Source organism: Macrotis lagotis, chromosome 1 (assembly GCF_037893015.1).
Source record: "Macrotis lagotis isolate mMagLag1 chromosome 1, bilby.v1.9.chrom.fasta, whole genome shotgun sequence".
In the NCBI taxonomy this organism is placed as follows: Eukaryota; Metazoa; Chordata; class Mammalia; order Peramelemorphia; family Peramelidae; genus Macrotis; species Macrotis lagotis.
In genome coordinates this window covers 326,712,325-326,733,638 of record NC_133658.1, presented here as the reverse complement: position 1 = coordinate 326,733,638, position 21,314 = coordinate 326,712,325, and the positions used below count along the sequence as shown (strand labels likewise).

Here is a 21,314-nt window from a genome sequence, read left to right as displayed (position 1 = left end):
AGGCTCCACTCAACGGGGTTGGAGGGGTGGCCTGGCGAGGCAAAGGAACTTCAGCCTCCTGGAGGCAGCCCCAGGGTGCCGAGAGCCACAGCGAGGGCAGTTTCCTGACCAACACCCCAGGGAGTACCAGGTACAACTTGGGGGATCAGCGGGGACACCTCTGCCAGAGCCAGCACATGAAGCCCAGCCCTCAAGGCACATAGTGAGCTGAGGCAGCCCAGATCCAGGAACTGGAAGCAGAAGCCCCCAGAGCATGAGCATGCTGAGCATAGGGAGGGGAGTGAAGAGAGACTGCCAAGCTCTGTCCTCTGTCCCTGGAAGAGGACTCTGGGGATCTGACCACATTCAGATCCTGATTGCAGTCTAGGCCCCCCCACCCACCTCAGCCCCGTGGCAGAGGGGTGCATTTGTGGTCATTCACAGACCAGGAGGGAAGACAGAGCCTCACACACAGAGATCCTTGTGGGGGTGTCCCACTAATATTCAAAAGCTCAGGAAGCACCCCAAAACCAGGCACAGGCTGGAGAAATGGGTAAGGAGAGGAAAAAAGAGAAACAATACTTTGCCTGTGATCCCAAGAAGGATCAAAACACTAAATCTGAAGATGAGGAAGTACAAACTCCTGCATCTAAAGACTCCAAGAAAAACAGAAATTGGGCTCAGGTTATGATAGAGCTCAAAAAAGACTTTGAAAATCAAGTGAGGGAGATAGAAGAAAACTTGGGAAAAGAAATGAGAGAGATGTAGGAAAAAACATGAAAATGAAGTCAGCAGCTTAGTCAAGGAGATCCAAAAAAACTGTTGAAGAAAATAACATGTTAAAAACTGGCTTAGGTCAAATGGATAAAACAATTCAAAAAGTTATTGAGGAGAAGAATGCTTTAAAAAGCAGAATTGACCAGATGGAGAAAGAGAAAGAAAGCTCTGAGGAAAACAAATCTTTCAGACAAAGAATGGAACTGAGGGAGATTGCTGATTTTACGAGAAATCAGGACACAATACTTCAAAACCAAAAGAATGAAAAATTAGAATAAATGTGAAATATCTCATTGAAAAAACAACAGATATGGAAAACATTTAGGAAAGATAATTTAAAAATTATTATAATACCTGAAAGTCATGATCAGGAAATGAGCTTTGACATCATTTTCAAAGAATTACTACAGGAAAATTGCTCTGATATCCTAGAAGCAGAGGGCAAAATAGAAATGGAGAGAATCCACCAATCTCGCCAAGAAAGAGATCCAAAAGAAACAAACCCCCAGGGATATAGCCAAGTTCTAGAACTCCCAAGTCAAAGAGAAAATATTACAAGCAGCCAGAAGGATACAATTCAAATATCGTGGAGCTGCAGTCAGGATCACATAGGACTTAGCAGCAAATACATTAAAAGCATGTAGGGCTTGGAATATAATATTCCGGAAGGCAAAAGAGCTTAGAATGTAACCAAGAATCAACTACCCAGCAAAACTGAATGTCCTCTTCCAGGGAAAAAGATAGACTTTCAATGAACCAGGGGAATTTCAAATGTTCCTGTTGGAATAGCCAGAGCTGAACAGAAGGTTTGATCTTCAAATACAGGACTCAAGTGAAGCATAGAAAGGGGAGGAGAAGGGGAAAATATGAGGGACTTGATGATGAACTGCATGTATTCCTGCATAGAAAAATGATACTGATAATACTCATATGAATCTTCTCATTTAGTAGAGCAGGCAGAAGGAGCTTTTATAGATGAAGCACAGGAAAAAACTGAATATGAAGATATATTGTGGTGTAAAAATGGATTCAATAGATAAAAGGGAAATGTAATGGGAGAAAGAAAGGAGAGGAGGAATAGGCTAAGATATTTCACATAAGAAGATTTTTTATTTTTAGGTTTTTGCAAGGCAATGGGGGTTAAGTGGCTTGCCCAAGGCCACACAGCTAGGTAATAAGTGTCTGAGCCTGGATTTGAACCCAGGTACTCCTGACTCCAGGGCCAGTGCTTTATCCACTGCGCCACCTAGCTGCCCCCCATAATAAGATTTTTCTTTATTACAATGAGCTATTGCAATGATATGGAAGGGCGGAAGGTAAGGGGGACTGAGGGAATCTTTGCTCTCATCAGAGGTGGCTAGGAGAGGAAACAGCATATATACTTGATGGGGTATAGACATGTGGAGTAAGAAGGAGAGAAGGGGAGAGATGTGAGTGATGGAGGAGAGGATGGACCATGGGGGAAGAATGGTCAGATATAACACATTCTCTTTTTTACTTCTTGCAAGGGGCTGGGATTGGATGGCCTGTCCGGGACAATAGGGCTGGATGGATGCTGGGCCTAAGGGGTGGTATGTGGGCTTGGGGCCTCTTGGCCCCAGGGCTGGGGATCTGTGTGCTGTGCCACTCAGCTACCCTACAGCAAAGACAGAGTGAAAGGAGAGAGAAAATCATGGTAGTAGAAAAGTATGAATGGAGGGAGTTGTGATCAGCAATGGCAACGATGGAAAAATATGGAATAACTTTTGTGATGGACTTATCACAAAGAATGTGATCCATCCGCGACAGAGCTGGTGGTGTTGGAATACAGACTGAAGCACATTTTTTATTACTATTATTTCTTGGGGGGGGGTTGCAAGGCAAATGGGGCTGGGTAGCCTGCCTGGGGCCACACAGCTGGGTGATTGTTGGGTGTCTGGGGCCAGATTTGGACTTGGGTGCTCCTGGCTCCAGGGCTGGTGCTCCGTCCACTGTACCACCCGGCCATACCGAAAATCATTATTATTATGATGATGATTTATTTTAATTTTAATTTTTTTCTCTCCCCTTTACTTTATCGCTCATGCGGGTCTATAATTTTTTGGGGGGGAGGGGTATTATGTTTACTCTTTTTTTTGTTTTTAGGTTTTTGCAAGGCAAATGGGGTTAAGTGGCTTGCCCAAGGCCACACAGCTAGGTTAATTATTAAGTGTCTGAGACTGGATTTGAACCCAGGTACTCCTGACTCCAGGGCCAGTGCTTTATCCACTACACCACCTAGCCGCCCCTATGTTTACTCTTAAACAAGAATATTTTAGTAATGTATAAAAAATTATTTGTACAAAATAAGAATAAATTAAAAAATAAAGTGTTGAGAAGAGGGGAGGGGGAGGAAAGGGGGGAACCAATAGAAGGAAGGGAAGGAAGAAGGGGCAAAGGGAAAAGGGAAAAAAGGGGAGGGGGTTGGATATAGGAGGGCAAACACACTTGAAGGTGGTGGTATTCAGAAAAAATAATGGGGAATATGGATAAAGGGAAAAAAGAGGAAAAATACAAACAGAGGGAAAATAACATGGAAGGCAATAAAGAGTTAGTAATTATAACTTTGAATGTGAATGGGATGAACTCTCCCTTAAAACATTAAGTGAATAGCAGAGTGGATTATGCCTAAAGAGCAACAAAAATGTATATACCCTTTGATCCAGCAATACCACTACTGGTCTATACCCTGAAAAGATTATGAAAATGGGTAAAAACATCACTTGTACAAAAATATTCATAGCAGCTGTTTGTGGTGGCAAAGAATTGGAAATTAAGTGAATGTCCTTCAACTGGAGAGTGACTTAACAAACTGTGGTATATGAATGTCACGGAACACTAATGTTCTGGAAGAAGAAAACCAAATTGCTACTATCATAAATGAAAAACGTGAACTCAGCACCAATGAGGAGGAAATTAAAGTAATAATTTGAAATTATTTTGCCCAACTATGCCAATAAATTTGACAATCTAAGTGAATCTAAGGAATGAATATTTACAAAAATGTAAGTTGCCCAGGTTAAATGAAGAAGAAATTAAATACCTAAATCACCCTATCTCAGGAAAAAGAAATTCAACAAGCCATTATTGAACTCCCTAAGAAAAAATCTCCAAGGCCAGATGGATTCACAGATGAATTCTATCATTTAAGGAACAATTGGTTCCAATTCTATATAAATTTTTTGGAAAAGTAGGTGAAGGTGGAACTCTGCCTAATTCTTTCCATGACACTAATATGGTGCTGATACCTAAACCAGAAAGAGTTAAAACAGAAAAAGAATATTATAGACTTATCTCCCTGATGAATATAGATGCAAAAATCTTAAATAAAATCTTAGCAAAACAATTACAACAAGTTATCACTAGGATAATACATCATGACCAAGTAGCATTTATCCCAGGAATGCAGGGTCAGTTCAATATTAGGAAAATTGTCAGTATAATTAATTATACCAATAACAAACCTATCAGAAATCATATGATTATATCAATAGATGCTGAAAAAACTTTTGACAAAATACAGTACCCATTCCTACTAAAAAAACCAGAGAGGGGTGGGAATAAATGGATTGTTCCTTAGAATAAAGACAAGCCACTCTCCAAATTGACAAACTGCAAAGGTAATTTACAGATGAGGAAATCAAAGCAATCCATAGTCATATGAAAAATTGCTTTAAATCACTAATTATTAGAAAAATGCAAATTAAAGCAACTCTGAGGTACCACCTCACACCTCTTAGATTGGCCAATATAATCAGAAAGGACAATGATCAATGTTCAAAGGGATGTGGGAAATCTAGGACACTAATACATTGTTGGTGGAGCTGTGAACTCATCCAACCTTTCTGGAGAGCAATTTGGGATTATGCCCAAAAGGCAATAAAAATGTGCATACCCTTTGAACCAGCAATACCATTACTGGTTCTATACCCTGAAGGGATTATGAAAAAGGATAAAAATATCCCCTGTACAAAAATATTTGTATCAATGCATATCATGAAAACAACAAAAAGAATTACATAATTTACATGTAAGCAGTACTACTACTACCTCTCTCCTTTCCCCTCTCTTATTAGAATTGATATAAATAGCAAGGAACCAATATTCTAATGGGAGAGACAAGAACACATTAAAAACATGTACAGAGTAAACAAAGTTATTGACTAATATACATATACATGTCAAATATAAATACAAAATATACAAAAAAGTCAAATATAAAGTACTTTAGAAGGGAGGGCACTAGTGTATGGGAGAATCAGGAAAAGCTAGGCAGAAATAGAGAGAAGGGTGACAATTAAGATGAGAATTGCAAAGGATCAGAGAAATATGAGAGGACCTTTTAAAAGGCCATTTAGGATAGAATGCAGAATGATAGAAGGGGAATAATATTCAAAGAGGATAAAAAGAAAACTGAAAGCCAGGTTGGGTGGAGCTTTAAAAGTGAAACAGTAGGATTTGTATTTTATCCTACAGGCATTAGGTCTGGAGTTGACTTGTTAAAGTTATATGGTCAGATCCATGTTTAAGGGAAATTACTTCAGTAGCAGTGTATAGGACAGATTAGAGTTGTATAAGACTTTAACAGGGAAGCCAATTAAGAAGCTATTAAAATAATCTAGGCAAGTGGGTGACATCTTTAAGGTGGTAGTTGTGTGAGTGGAGAACAGGAATCAGTTGTAAGAGATGCTATAACTATATCTATCTTTTATAGTCTTCAATACCATTTTTCTTATTAATAATGACTTGGAAATTTTTCACACCAAGTTGACAGTTTGCTCTTTTTTTTACCCATTTTGCCTTGTGGGAAATGGTTCTTGGGGCATGACTTGCTCTTGTAAAACCAGGCTGGTTCTTTGTCAACACTGTTTCCTTATTTAGCTGGTCACTATTTTTCTTATATATTCCAGATTTTATTCTCAGGAATCAAAGTTAAGCTTTAAGTCTATAATGGGGAGACTACTTTCATCTCTAAAAAATTACTGTCTAACCATGGCTTGTGACACCTTTTCTGTTTTACACAATCATTTCCACATCATTGGCAGTGGCCCATCTATCTCACATATGTCAGTCTCTTCAGAAACCTTTTTTTATTTTTAGGGTTTTTTTGCAAGGCAAATGGGGTTAAGTGGCTTGTCCAAGGCCATACAGCTAGGTAATTATTAAGTTTCTGAGGCTGGATTTGAACTCAGGTACTCCTGACTCCAGGGCCGGTGCTTTATACAACTGTGCCACCTAGCCACCCCTCTTCAGAACTCTTAATGTAGTTCAACTTGGCCTAGTGGCATCATTAATAGTTTTTCTCTTATACTCCTTATTCATCTTGGGTACTAGTATTTTAATTGGTTTTTTCCCACTTCTTGGTAGGGAAAACAGAAGCAAAAGAAATTGAGGAGCTGCCTTCTCTGTCACCAGTTATCATTATCCTATATATTTAATTCCATGGTCCTACCCCTCTCTTTTGATAAAAATTTTTAAAAATACTTTTTACTGCTATTAGTTTTCCTTGTCAGTTTCAAATCATTGATATTCAATTCTCTTGATTTCATCCTATATGTGTCTTTAAAAAAATTTTAAACTGTTAATCTGTGCATCTAAATAGCCTTCTTTTCAGAGATCCTGTTTTTCTTTTCCTTCCACTTTCCTAACCTATGTGAGAAATTCAAAGAAGAAGGGATCATTTCCAACAAAGCTTTTGTCATTTTCACCCAAATACTTTTTATTGGTGAGGTTCAGACCCCATTCTCATTGATTCTTGCACTTTTGGAAGTTATTACTATTAAAACACAAAAAAGTATAAGGTGCTCTATTTTTGGCTAACAAAGTTCCAAGAGATGGAGATAGTTTGGTATGGTGTGAAGAGCACTGGCTATGAAGTCAGAGCACTTGGATTCAAATCCTGCTTCATATATTTACTGAGTAAACTTTATTAAATTACAACTTCTCCAGGTCTCAGTTCTCACACTTATAAAATGAAGCTGTTGGATAAAATACCACCACACTATTATTATGTTATAACATTATATTATATAAGTTATAACATTATGCTATATTATTAATGTTATTATATTTCTGATGTACAAATAATTAAATCCACATCACTATTATGTAATAACCATACCAGGCTTATGGTTTATTTTTGGTTTTTTTGTTGTTTTGCAAGGCAATGGGGTTAAGTGACTTGCCCAAAATCACACTGCTAGGTGTGATTAAGCATCTGAAGCTGGATTTGAACTCAGGTCCTCCTGACTCTGGCCCACCTAGCTGTCCCTAGGCTTATGGTTTATTAAATTCAACTATGTACTTGTTCCTGTCCAGTTAGTCTTTAGTATATTATAAAGATGTCATTTTTAGTTTTATTGCCATTAATTTTTACTTATACCATGCACTCCCTTGCTATTTGCTAGATTTCTTCACAAGAGCTTATGTTAATATGCAAGGTTATACCTCCTCCCACTGTGTGTTTCTTCTGAGTTTAAAAAATACTCCAGAACTAAATTCTAGTCAAGAATATTGTTCTCTTACTCCATATTAGTTGATAGCTATGAAGTAAATTTTGCTTCACTGCTTTAGGATCTCTTTATATCAGCATTTGTGTATAAACATTTAAAGTCATAAGATTTACTGCGTGCTTGGGAGATTTTTGTCTCCTGTGAATTTCTCAGCATCACCAGATTCAATATCATTTTTATCTGGAAGACGTTTATCTTTTTGGTCTCTAGTTTGGAGCCTATAGTAAGGTATAGGGAAAAACAATCCTAGTTGTATAAGACTTAGATGCAGAAGCCAATGAAATACAGATATAAAATGATGAAAATGCTATCAAACATAATTGTTGGGTAGGGTGATTTTAATTTTTTTTTTTTTTGCTTAGAGCAAAGAATTCTGTAGCAGGGAGGGGTTTTATTGGGCAAGTGACTATGTTTTAAATAACAAAAAGCACCAACAAAACATTGTACGTATAGTACTAATTTTCAAATACAGAGATGAATAAAATAAAAATTTACAGTATGGCTCATAAATTCACAAATCAACAAATCTCAAATCCTTTTGCTAAGGGGTTAAAGCAGTGGCCAATGTACTCACATTTGGCTCACCCTGGGCTTGAAGGGTTTCCTCTTCCTCTTCCTCCTCTTCTATCTGCAGGTTCAACATATTTATCTCTTTTCCTGTGGATTCTTCCCTTTTGGCTTCTTTACACCTGTAGGCCTCCACATCACTCTGTAACTGGTGCATCTGTAGCAGGACAATGTCATGCCCTGGACCAGAACACATAGAAACACCAAATGATTGCTTTTATTTCTCTTTAAAATATTGAAAACGTTCCAGGGGCAATTTTTTGGAGCTGTATTTCCCAGATTCATTTGTCCACAGAATGCCTTAGGCTTGCTATGTAAGGAAAAACCTCAGTAGGTAGTTTAAGTCTGAGTTACCCTGCAGATAAAAGAGTAGGGCAATACTGTAGCAAAATGAGAGAAAAATCTGTATTTATATGAAAAAATTTGTTGCATAAAGCAAGTATTTTTCATAAATAACTTCATCCCTAGTATTTCTATTGAGGGCATAGCTTTTCTCTCTAGCATTCAAGCTCAAAAAATATCTTTTTATCTGTTCCCTTTTTCTCCATTTCCAGAGAGTCTTAGTCAAGGCCCTCATTATTATCCATCTATACTATTATAGTAACCCTTCCAAGTGGTTCTCCCCCACATTGTACCACTACCTATATCATCTCTGCATTCTATTCTAATTCTATTCCATTCTAAATGGACTGGCTGCCCATTTAGAATCCTCCTTTTCCTCATTTTCTGAAGCTTTACTTCAAACTCTTCACTTAAATGATTTTCTCCCTTTGCAGGTTTTCTAGAGAATTTTGGATCCCTCGTATCTCTATTGTCATTTTATCTTATATTTATCACACATACATATTATTTTCTCACTGTAGAATATAAATCCCTGTAGGCCAGAATCAGTGGAATGTTAAAATTCTTTGCGTATCTTGTATCTTGCATCTGAGGCGGCTTTCAAGAAATGTTTTTTAATTGAACTGAGAAAGAAAAATTGCTATTGCAGTTCCAAACTCTTCTGGTCAGTACCAATGTCACCTAATGTCTGATGCTTCTCCACCTGTCCAGTCATAGGAGAGGCCTTCTTGGCACTTGCATTCTTCTGACTCTCCTGCTCCAAATGCTTAAAATGCCTTTCTTCCCTTCCTGGGGAACTCCAGGAAATCCTGTCTTAGCCAAACTTCAGCTCTGCCTAAAGGCCAGTGCAATATTCTGCATGTACTTTTTAGGTATTCTGTTATCTTGTCTTATTGTATTCTGTTTTTATTACAAAAGCTCTATTCACATCACATAATACTAGAGGTTCCAACATAATCTGGGAAATGCAGCTTTTGCTACTCCCTACTTTTAGGACTTAGACTGAGTTAGTTACTATACTAATTGTCCATAGCAATTTTAGGAATTATTTTTTAAATGAATTTAGATCTCCAGAAGGAAGGAATCTGGGCCTAAACACATTATCCTAACAAGGGGACCAAAACTTAGAAAAATACCCATCAGGCACAGAGGATTGAGTTGTTTGGTCCAACCTTTCTTCAGCTGATCAATTTCTTCTTCTTTTTGGAAAATAGCTTCAGTTTTCTCATTGAGACACTGCTGCTTCTCATTTATTAATGCTGTTAGGTCAGCAACCTTGGTAAAGGGATAAACCAACATGAATCAATAGTAGTTGCTATTACAGTGGTAAATTATAGTAGAGTGGTGATTCAATGTAACTAGGCCAAAATATTCTCAGAAACTTCACTGAGAACTTTTCCTGAAAACCTGATAGATCATTCCTTTTTCAGCATTCAATTTTCTAGAATTATTTTTCCATTTCAATTTGGTCAACAGAGAAAATCTAACCAAATTTATCAGCAGGGCCCTGTCCAAAAAGTGGCTGTAAACAAGAACTCAAATTAAGATACTAATAATACCGGTTTGAATTTCAGGGCATTAAGTTGCAGGATTCCATTTCTCAATGGCTCAACAATTCAGAAATCAATAGAAATATGGTAATATTTACAAAACAATCACTGACCCTCCAATAAGAAAGAATATGGGGGAGGGGCAGCTAGATGGCACAGTGAATAGAGCACCAGTCCTGGAGTCAGGAGGATCTTATTTCAAATCTGGCCTCAGACACTTAATAATTGCCTAGCTATGTGTCCTTGAGCAAGTCACTTAACCCCATTGCCTTAAATACAGAAATAAATCTTTAAAAATATTTTTTAAAAAAAGAAAGAGTATGGGACCAGATGTAGAAATGAATTGTTAACTGTTAGGCAGTAATATGAGTATCTGCCTCTATTGAAGCATTCCCTTCAATATCCCATCAAGGTATGGAGGTGACCCTATGTTCCTGAAAGCTATTCAAGTACAGAATAACTTTAGAGTAGGTTCTAAGATACTGGAAAATCTTCAGTAAGTATAGACCTTGGCTATTAGGGGATATTGAATGTTTTGGGCAACATCATTCTATGAAACTGTCTACTAAGAGGGACTGGACTGGAGCAATGAATGGAAGTAGTAGAACGTACAAAGTCTTAATTCTTTTAAAAATACTGCAATAACATTCATGGAAATAAAATCTTCGGTGAATAAAATAGATAAGCAGGTTATGGTATTTTTATGACTTTCTTCCGTATCCCTTTAACTATGAAATTAGCAGTAAATAAATAATGAAGCACAAATACTTAGTGGAATCAAATCCTATAGCTGAAAATGCCTTTATTAATTATCTAAATTTATTTTTCTTTTTTTTTAGGTTTTTGCAAGGCAAATGGGGTTAATTGGCTTGCAAGGCCACACAGCTAGGTAATTGTTAAGCATCTGAGTGAGTCCGGATTTGAACTCAGGTACTCTTGACTCCAGGGCCAGTGCTCTTATTCACTGCACCACCTAGATGCCCTATAATTATCTAAATTTCTGATAGCAAAATGCTGCCAGGTCCTTAACCCTATGAATACTAAGATAGAAACAGTGTCCTGAATAAACAGACACAATTGAACAAACCTGATGCTGAAGCTCTTCCCTTTGTTTCCGAGTTTCCTCTAATGCCTTGGCAATTTCCACACTAACAGTTTCTCTCTGGTCCCATTCTTCCTACAACCAAAGATACATTCATGAGATTTTAATGTTCAAATTTTCAAATCCCTTTGACTATAACCTATCAAATTATTACTAAACATAGCAACAAAAGAAATGTCATACTGAGTGAGCCCAATAGATAGTGAAGTAGGGAAAAAACCCAATACCATCACATATTCTGGGAATGCCTTTCCTCCTTCCTAGCCTCAGTCTCTTTGTCCTGTTAGGATATGGCTCAAGCACCATCTGTTGTAGAAAGCTTATAATAAACACCAAATTTCCATGTTATTAAGTATACCACTGAACTGGACAGAACTGTATTTGAAACTGCAAAATCTCTGCTTTATAAACTCGATAAATGTAAGTTATAGGACAGACGACCACAGTAGTTGAGGGCAGAGGTAGTCATACTCTAGGCATGTGATACGGTCAGTACAAAGACACTGAGATGGGGTTAAATGTTGTGTTTGAGGAATATTTAGGAAGACATCTTAGTCCTTTCTTTTTTAAATACATGTTAACTTTATTTTTTTTTTAGTTTTTTTTTTTGTAAGGCAAACGGGGTTAAGTGGCTTGCCCAAGGCCACACAGCTAGGTAATTATTAAGTGTCTGAGACTGGATTTGAACCCAGGTAATCCTGACTCCAGGGCCGGTGCTTTATCCACTACGCCACCTAGCCGCCCGGAAATACATGTTAACTTTAACATGTAAAACTTACAAAAGTGATTCCATCTGGTCCTTTTTGTTTGGGAAAGCTAACCTTTAACCCTTTTCTTCTTCTTTTGCCTCCTCCCTCTATTAAGAAAAGTAAACCTTTTTGACAAATTTGTATTGTAAAGAAAAACAAATTCCCACACTGGTCATGTCAAAAAATTCATGTCTCACTCTGCATCTTGAGTTCTATCAGCAATGATGTGCCTGTTTTCCCATAGTCCCTCAAGCATGTCATTTTCTGATATAAGGTTGAAATGTTTCAATGTACATTTTTTATAATTATTATTTATTTGGAACACTTTTCTTTTAATGTAACTGTTAATAATTTGGATTTCTTCCTTTGAAAACAGTCTATTCATACCATATGACCACTTATCCATGATCAAACAATTAGTAAGTATCAAGTGTCTGAGGCTAGATTTGAACTCAGGTCCTCTTGACTCTACCTAGCTGCCCCTGAGAAAACATCCTCTAAAAGAAACCAGGTTTCCTACATTTTATTAAAGAATTGAGAGCAATGTTTATCTAAAACTCTTTGATCTTATCTGTATTTGTAATAACTCAATGAAAGGTAGAAAAGATCATTAGGTTTCTAGAGGAAAATGGAAGATGTCTACTCTTCTACTCCATTTGGTAAAATGGAGTTAGATAACCTGCTTTTTAATCCTGTCACTTCAGCTTTGAGGAGGTGGTTTCTCCTCTCTAAGCTTCAGTTTCCTCCTTTGTAAAATGAGGGAGTTGGACTAGATGATTTATAAGTCCCATCCGGCTCTAATAGGAACTTTACCTTCTTAGGGTAGTGACCTTATGGTAGAAGCAGCACAATTTTGGTGCCTGAGTCTGCATGAGGAAAATGCCACAGAAACCTGAGAGAGACTGCATCTTTTTTGAAGATAGTTCTATAGTTATCTCTTTTTAATGACATTTTTATTTTTATTTTTTTAGGTTTTTTTTTTGCAAGGCAAATGGGGTTAAGTGGCTTGCCCAAGGCCACACAGCTAGGTAATTATTAAGTGTCTGAGACCGGATTTGAACCCAGGTACTCCTGACTCCAGGGCCGGTGTTTTATCCACTACGCCACCTAGCCGCTTCTTTAATGACATTTTTAAAAAGAACATTTTAACATTACTTTGTGATACCGAGTTCAAATCTTGTTCCACTTACTAACTGTGTCACTTAGAGGATCAAATGTAGAGTGTTTTAAAAATTTCAAGTCTTGGGGCAGCTAGGTGGCATAGTGGATAAAACACCGGCCCTGGAGTCAGGAGTACCTGGGTTCAAATCCGGTCTCAGACACTTAATAATTACCTAGCTGTGTGGCCTTGGGCAAGCCACTTAACCCCATTTGCCTTGCAAAAAAAAAAACCCTAAAAAAAAATTTCAAGTCTTTTCTAAATGCTAGCAATTATTGTTATTATCTCAACTAGGAGATGAAACAAATGGTGACTTAACAGGATAATTTTTAACTGAATTCCACAAATATTTTATGATTATATGATAAAAAACACTGTGGTATACAAACTTAGCTGCTTCCATCAAGCAGTCTATGCTCTATTGGAGGGGCATGACATACAATTACCCAATTTAAGTTAGATAAGTGCATAGAGTGGTCTGAGAAATCTGAAGAGGGAGGAAAACATTTCCAGTTAGGAAAGGATAAAGGAAAACTTAATGGATGAAGCAGCCCTAGGCTTTGAAGGCAGGTGGAAGTAGGAGAGATGAAAGAACCCATCAGGATCAGGAGACTGTCTGAATAAAAGCACAGAGGCAGAAGAGGGCAGGGTGTGATCAAAGGATAATCAGTATTCAGAATTATAAGTATTAAAGGTAAATGTTATCCTGTATGTTACAGAAGAAGCTTTGTACCAGTATATGTTAGAAACAGAGTCAACCTAGTTTAATTCCTTGATTTTATCAATGAAGAAACTTAGACTTAAATGACTTGCTCAAGGTCATGGGAAGTACTGAAACCATTGCTGTATAAGTCTAAGCCCAGGACCCTTCTGCCACACCATGCTGATAACCCTTCAAAAAGATTCACACTGCTGGAATTTAAAAGGACTTCTATAGGCCTTAAAGTTATAAATACCTTCAATTTCTTCAACTTAAGCTTGTAAGTTTCTAAAGAATTTTCATATTCATTTCTACTTTCTTTAAGGACTGCATTTTCTTCTTCTAGAAGTTGCTGAAAATGAGAAAGAAGCAGGTATTAAAAAATGTTTTAAAAGGTTACATTGTTTATCTGCACAATATTGAAGTTTTTACTATTTCTTTAACTGGGGACCTTCAAACAAGTATTTTACAAAAGAAGTCTACAGGATTACCTCTAAGATACAGTGGATAGAGGAAAGTGAGGAGCCAAATAAAGGAACACTCCTAACTATGAGAAAAGGGAATAAAGAACAAAGATAGGGTGGAGAGGGGAAAAGAGGGTATCTTAGGGAATACGAGTAAAGAACCAATATATTTTAAACAAGAAGAGAAGGGAAATTTATGTATTACAACAGGAAACATTTTAAAACTCCTTCTCCCATTTAAAATATTTACATGGAGCAGCTAGGTGGCACAGTGGATAAAGCCACTTAACCCCATTGCCTAGCAAAAAAATAAAAATAAAAAAAAATATTTACAAATTGCTACTTAAAACATTGCAACTCACAGCGTGATTTTTCTATCCTCTGTGAAAACAATTATAAAAGTTACATTTTGTTAGTCCTTGATATGTTCCAACTTCTTGAACTTAAAGGGAATATCCCAGTGAGTACAATATACTTGTGTGAAATACTTCCTTCTACTTACTATCTGGTGGCTTGCTGCTGTTTGGTCAGACTCTTGAGCTTTCTTAAGGGCAGCTATTTCAGCCTCCAGTTGATTTCCCTGCTCTGTATACTGCTTCTCCAGGACCAAGATGCGCTGTTGCAATTTGTTGCTTTCTTCAGCCAGACTGGACTGTTCAAAAATCCAAAACACAATGTTTTATTATTATCATCTAGTAAACGAATTGATAGAAGCTGTACAGCAATTTAAAAATCTGCAAAGTAATTTTATATATGAAGCAGATACTTTAGCTACTATTTCCATTTTACAGATGGGGGAGGTTGAAGCTCAGAGAGATGTCTTTGTCAATGCCATGTGGCTAGCCAATGCTAGAGGTGGGATTCAAACTCAGGTCTTCCTGGAGAGTAAACCTGGAGCTCTTTCTATTAGATTATACCACTTCCTTAAAATAAAATCCAGTGAAACTCTCCTTCTGGTATGCAGGGGACTTAAGTCCTCTAAGACTATAGTGTCCAGGACGTGCCTGGTAATGGGTTAGTATTGCTGCCATCTTCAGATCAGTTTTACTAAGTGCAGAAAAGCTCATTGTTATGAGATGAATTTTTTTTTGGACATGAAAGTTTTAGGGATGGCCTACAAAAACATGTAGAAAGGTTCTGATCTTTGTTAGTAAAAGGAATCCCCACTCAAATGAAAAAATAGATCTTTTGAAGATTGAATAAATATTTAACAGAAAGAATTGTTAAGGGGATCCTTCCAAAGGCCTTGAGTTACTGAAGCTCTAGTCACTATATGGAGATAAGTTATCATCACACTTACCCAGTGAAATCCAATACTTCTTGCCACCCTCAAAAAAAAATTTACCATAGAAATAATTTTATGAATTACAGAAAATCTGAGTGTGTGTCAAATAACAGACACAGCCATAGAATAAGGTCAGGGTATGATGCTTCCTAATTGATCCAAACCAGATAATCCATCTTCTGAGACAATGAAATCTCTTCCTGCCAGCAAATAAAACCGTTAGAGAACACTTACAAGCTTCTGAATCTGTGTTTCTTTTTCAGACATTATTTCATTGCTCTTCATGAGCTTCTCATCTGAAATTTGCAGCATTTCCTCAAGTTCTTTTACCTAGATGGGAAAAGAAAAGAAATACTCTTCCCTATTCAACAAATGCGAACATCATAAGAGAACAATGTCAGTTCACAGGCTTGACTTTCACCTGACTAAGGCTGCTTTCTCTGAGTCCTTTTATAACTTCTTCTTTCTCATGAAGTAATGTTTGGCTCTCAGTTACTTGACTATTCAGTTTTGTGATCTGGAAATAAAACAAGAAGAAATATTTTCAGGTTAGAGAAGTAGAAGATGATGAACCTCAAGCAGCTATTCCCAATAAAAGAATTCCACCAAGTGACCTGGCATGTACCAAGGATCACATAGTAAGGCTTTGTCTCCGAGGTTGAAGTCAGTAATGCTGAATATGCTACCTACTTATGAGCTGTGTGACTATGGACCCTCTATTTCCCCTCCCTGGGGCTCCAGTTTCTTGAAATAGCAATTTTACTAGACTGATCACTAAGGTCCCATTAAGCCTGAAGGAACCAGATGGTACTATTCACTTAATCATTTAAACTCTGGAAATAAACACAATGAGATGGAAAAACATTCCTAAATTTTAATTTCAAGAGATTTATAATAATAGGATAAAGTTTTGCTACACAGACACACTGCTTCATTGACATAAGATAGTTACAATATAAACAAAACAGTGAAAAAAGTACCTGGGTCTCCAGCAGGCTAACTGCCTCTGCTTGGCTAGTCCTAGCAGCCAACAGCTGTTGCCTTGTATCATCCAATTTCTGTTCTGCAACAGTTTTCTAAAATAATTGAAAAAAGTAAAGCAACCCCCCACACTATTAGTTAATAGTCTCTCTGACTTTCCACAAACCAGTCATAGGTAACCTGTAGAATAATCTTTTCTTAATATGAATTTGCATCCATAGGAAAACACAAAGGGAGTAGGGAAAAGCTAAGTGTTTCCAATAGTATAGAATGATGGTTATAGTCTATTTTAAAGTACATCTCATCAAATCAAAGCTATCTCTTACAAGTGGAGGGAAAAGTGTTTCAGTCCCTGGAAGAAGACTTGTCTTTCAAGGATAATTGTAGGTGCAATGAGAATATCTCTATGAGAACAGTAAACCTAAGAACTTTCTTCCTAGATCTTCTGGTTTTTTTAAATTTTATTTAAGGCAATGGGGTTAAGAGTGACTTGCCCAAGTTCACACAGCTAGGTAATTATTGTCTGGGGCCACATTTGAACTCAGGTCCTCCTGACTCCAGGGCAGATGCTCTATCCACTGTGCCACCTAGCTGCCTGATCTTATTTTTAATGTGTTCTTTCAACTCTAAAATTCTATGATCCAATGAAATATTAGAATTCAAATTCAAAAACAGATGAAGCACTTATAATTTCCACTAAACTAGAATTTTAGAAGAAACACTAAATTTAGATTTTACATAGTTCCTGCCCTTCATGGGCATTAGATTCTAGAAAAGGATATAATAAAAAGACTAATAACTATAAAAGTATTAATAGTTGGTAGGGAGCCAGTACTGTGTTCAAGAAGACTTAAGACTAGCAACATACTGGCTATGTGACCCTAGGCAAGTCACTTAACTATTAGTGTCCCAGGCAGTTCTGGAACACTGGAAGTTGCAGAAAAGGTGTTGATATAAATAAATATAAAAATCCCCAATATGATGAAATCCCAGGTCCTGTCCTGCCCAAAATGTAGGTTCACAAGGAAGATACAAAGTGCTATGTGAAAGGACCTGAGTTCAAATCTTAACTAGCTGTGTGACTTTGGGCAAGTCACTTAATCCCATTGCCTTAAAAAAAAATATATATATATATATATATATATATTTTTTTAAAAGAGCTATTTAAATACAAGGGACCAAGTTTTTTGATCCCTAGGGAAATGAGGGAAGCCATGAAAAAGACTTTACAATACTTGAGCATGAAAGGATGGGTAAGGTGAGTATTTAACAGAAGAAAGGGAGAAGAGAAAGTCACATCTTACCACTGCTTCAATCTGACACTAACTGAGGGAGGAGATATATTGGCTTAAATTACCTCCTTAAGTAGCTCCTGTACATGTTCCTCCCCTGACAAATTTCCTTCTAGTCTCTTCTCCAGGGACAGAACTTTTTCCTGCAAATGTTCAATGAGTTTCTCTCTCTCTTCAGCTTTGACAGCAGCCTGTTATTATAAAAAGCAATGATGTTTACCTTTTAAGCATATCCTTCCCTCTTGACACAAAAAAGTTCCTCAGAATTCAATTCAAAAGATACTTCATAGATCCCAAAAGATTAATTTCTTCACAGTAGATGAGTAAATCCTTCACCTTTGCTCCCCAAAACTGTGAAAAATGTCTTTAGACACACTCAAGTTAATCATATCTTTCTCTCCACTTTAAAACAATCAAAGATTTTGGAAACTTTCCTGGAAACTAGTCATAATACTGGATAGTTAACTTCTACCCTTTAAAAGAATTAATTTTGTCATGCACACCTTGAAATGTTTGGTGCTTAGTAATTTCCAAGGGGTTAGATAATTAAGTAAAATGTATTTTGCTAACCACCTCAGAAAGATAGTAAAAGATGTTCTACTTCAAATACAAACAGGACTATCATTCTAGAATGGCTTAAGTAAAGCAATTTTCTAGGGAAAGACAACTATATCATTTGAGAACAGTTCTAATAAAGTTCAAAATGCAAAATTCAGGAAAAACCCAACAATATTCTCATCTAATCTGTGACCACAGCATTTATTAATTTCAGAACATAAGGAAAACCTAAATTAAATAAAATATTAAAAAAGAAAGAAAAGAAAATGCCTCCAATTAGCACATTCATTCGAGATTGTTCTAGCTGGCTAAACAAGAAACAAGACTAGGAAAAATTTGATTCTTCGTCTAACTACAACCAATTGCTAAATCATCAATGGCTAAAGCAAGGTTTTTGACCTTGGGTCTTATAATGTGTCTCAGCTGCTATCAATTCAATTATACCCAATAAGCCTTGAAGTGCTCTTGTGTGTGTGTGTGTGTAAAGTGCTTCTTTTGGGTAAAGAGTATCATAATAGTAGAAATTAGTTTCTACCCTAGAGGACTTCAAGATTGTAGAAATGTGATAGTAGAGTAGAAAGGATGCTGAAATTGAGAATCAGGAGACGTGGGTTCAAACCCCACTTTTGCCACCTCTAACTAAGTGATATATGCAATTCACTTGAGAGCTTTGAGTGTACATTTCTTTGTATGTAATAATATAAGCAACACCTTTCTTCATAGCATTGAGGGTCAAATGAGATAACATGCTAAATTGAAAAAAAACATTGACAGTAACTTACTATTCTTAATAATAAAAATAATGATGATCATGATAATGATGTTTGTCTTTCATTTTAGAAGAAAACTACAATATCAGGGAGGTGCCATGACAAACACATGGATTGAATTTGAGTGAGGAAGTGCTGAGCCAAGTCCCCAGCTTCACTTTCTCTTCCAGAGCCACCTGGATCCAGTGGCCAGATATGAACCAGGATGACTGGAGATGGCCCCAAATGCAAGGCAATCAGGGTTAAGTGACTTGCTCTAGGTCACATAGCTAGTGTGATCAAGTGTCTGAGGCTGGATTCCAACTCCTATCCTTCTGAAACCAAGGTCAGTGCTCTATTCACAGCAACAGGACAAGCATTATTAATAATAGTAATGAAAATATGAATAATATATTGGGGACAATTATATAGGTTATTTTAAGTGTACATGAGAGGTCTAAATCAAACTATATATAAGGGAGAGATCACTTAAAGTTGAGGGAACTTGAACCCAGTGATTAAGTTACCAAGTGTTGTGTACTAGGAGTGACACTGAATTTGGGAGTACTAAAACCTGTTTCAAATTTCAGTTATAGCATTTACTGGCTATTACCAGGGAATGACAAGTAAATTCATCTCCATGAGCTTCAGTTTCCTCCTGTATAAAATGAGATTAATAATAAATTATCTCAAATAGTTATTTGCTGAACTTAGTGGCTGAAGTCTTTTAAGAAGCTATAGAAATATGAGCTGTTACTAATGTTCTTAAAACAAGAGCAGGGCAGCAACAGTTTTTACTTCCAAACTCTTAACAAAGTTCTGTGAAAATCAAATGAAATACTGCAGGGGAAGGTTTAATGGGAGGATAAAGCAGAAGTCTTATTCTGTTGCCTATTGCTTGTGTGACCTTGGGTAAGTCTTTTCATCTTTCTGGATCTCAATTTGGTCATCTGTATAATTAAGGGCCTCAATTTATCCCTCCTCAGACCAAGATAAATCTAACAATAAAATGAACAAGGCATAGAATTTTAGAAAAGTTAAGATATGGAAAATCTTTTATAAGGAGACTACTGAATGAGAATATTAACAGAATTTCTATTTCTCAGCTGTACATGGCACCTTCACAAATACCATGTATTATGGCATAAAAGCTTCACAAACAAATGCAGAAAAGCAGGAATATTGATTTTGCTAACCATAAAGCAAAAAGAAAAAGACATTCAATAAAGGGTGTTTGAAACAGATTAAAAATTAATTGGAAATCAAATAACTTAAAGAATGGATAGGTCAAAGAACAAATTATAGAAACAATAATTTCATTAAAGAAAATTGTAACAGTGAGACAACATAATTTGAGGGATGCAGTCAAAGGGGAAAGTTTATAACTCCAATTCTTTCAGAGCTTAAACGAGAGGAGTAGATCAATGAAGTGTGAATAAAATAAAAAAACTCATTAGAAAAACATCAAATTAAATTTCCCCATTAAATAACAAAATAGAAATGAAAAATTAGGAGATATTAGCAAAATTTAAAGTTAAAAACTGAATTAATAAATAAAACTAGGATTTTTTTTGAAGAAATAAACAATTAAACAGAAGTGACTGACTAATTTGATTTTTTTAAAGAAAACCAAATTATTAATATCAAAAATAAAAAAGTAAATTAACAACCAATGAACAACTAAAAGTAATTAGGAACTATTTTGGCCAATTTCATGCCAATAAAATGGACAATCTAAATGAAATGGATAAATATTTATGAAATTCTAAATTGTCCAAATTGAAAGGATAGGAAATAGAATATTTAAAAATTCAATCCTGGGAAAAAGCTATTGAGCAAGTCAAAAGTGGACTCCCAAAGGGGAAAAAAGACAACCCTGGACCAGAAAATTTACAAGCAAATTCTACCAAACATTTGAAGAACATTTAATTCCAATATGACATAAACAATCTGAAAAAATAAGTAAAGAAAGAGAACTACCAAATTCCTCCAAGGACACAAATATAATGTGCATTTTGTTTTTTTTTTGTAAGGCAATGGGGTTAAATGACTTGCCCAAGGTCACACAACTAGGTAATTATTAAGTTTATAAGGTTGGACTTGAACTCAGGTTCTCCTAACTCCAGGGTTGGTGCTCTATCTACTGTACCATCCAACTTCCCCTTCCTCAATGTTTCTTATTAATTAAACTAGGGGGAGTCAAAACAGAAAAAGAAAACTACAGGCCAATTTCCCAAATGAATAGATATAAACCTACACAAATTATTAGGATTTCTGTATATTACTAACAAAACCCAGCAGGAAGAGACAGAGAATCCTATTTAAAATAACCCGAGACATTATTAAAATATTTGGGAATCTACTTGTCAAGACCCAAACAACAAATTATATAAACACAATTATAACACTCTTCACACAAATAAAGCTAACTAAAAAAAATGTTATTTGATCATGGCTAGGCCAAGTCAATATAACTATGTAATTTAGTTCAGTACCATATTAATCAAACTACCAATGAATTACTTCATAG

General features: G+C 36.3%; 1 protein-coding gene across 3 annotated transcripts in view; it reads right to left on the bottom strand.

The window, feature by feature from the left end:
* GOLGA1 (golgin A1) overlaps positions 1-21,314 on the bottom strand; it is a 59,077-nt gene that overhangs the window by 13,713 nt on the left and 24,050 nt on the right. For 2 of the 3 annotated variants that reach the window (XM_074211591.1, XM_074211592.1), the window contains exons 10-18: positions 17,543-17,668; positions 16,185-16,280; positions 15,626-15,721; positions 15,439-15,534; positions 14,422-14,571; positions 13,712-13,807; positions 10,833-10,922; positions 9,332-9,470; positions 7,861-8,033 (exon numbers count right to left, since the gene is read on the bottom strand). In XM_074211591.1, the coding sequence (XP_074067692.1) occupies positions 7,861-8,033; positions 9,332-9,470; positions 10,833-10,922; positions 13,712-13,807; positions 14,422-14,571; positions 15,439-15,534; positions 15,626-15,721; positions 16,185-16,280; positions 17,543-17,668 (1,062 nt within the window). The remainder of the gene's footprint in view (positions 1-7,860; positions 8,034-9,331; positions 9,471-10,832; positions 10,923-13,711; positions 13,808-14,421; positions 14,572-15,438; positions 15,535-15,625; positions 15,722-16,184; positions 16,281-17,542; positions 17,669-21,314) is intronic. The other variant, XM_074211593.1, reaches the window with a different exon arrangement.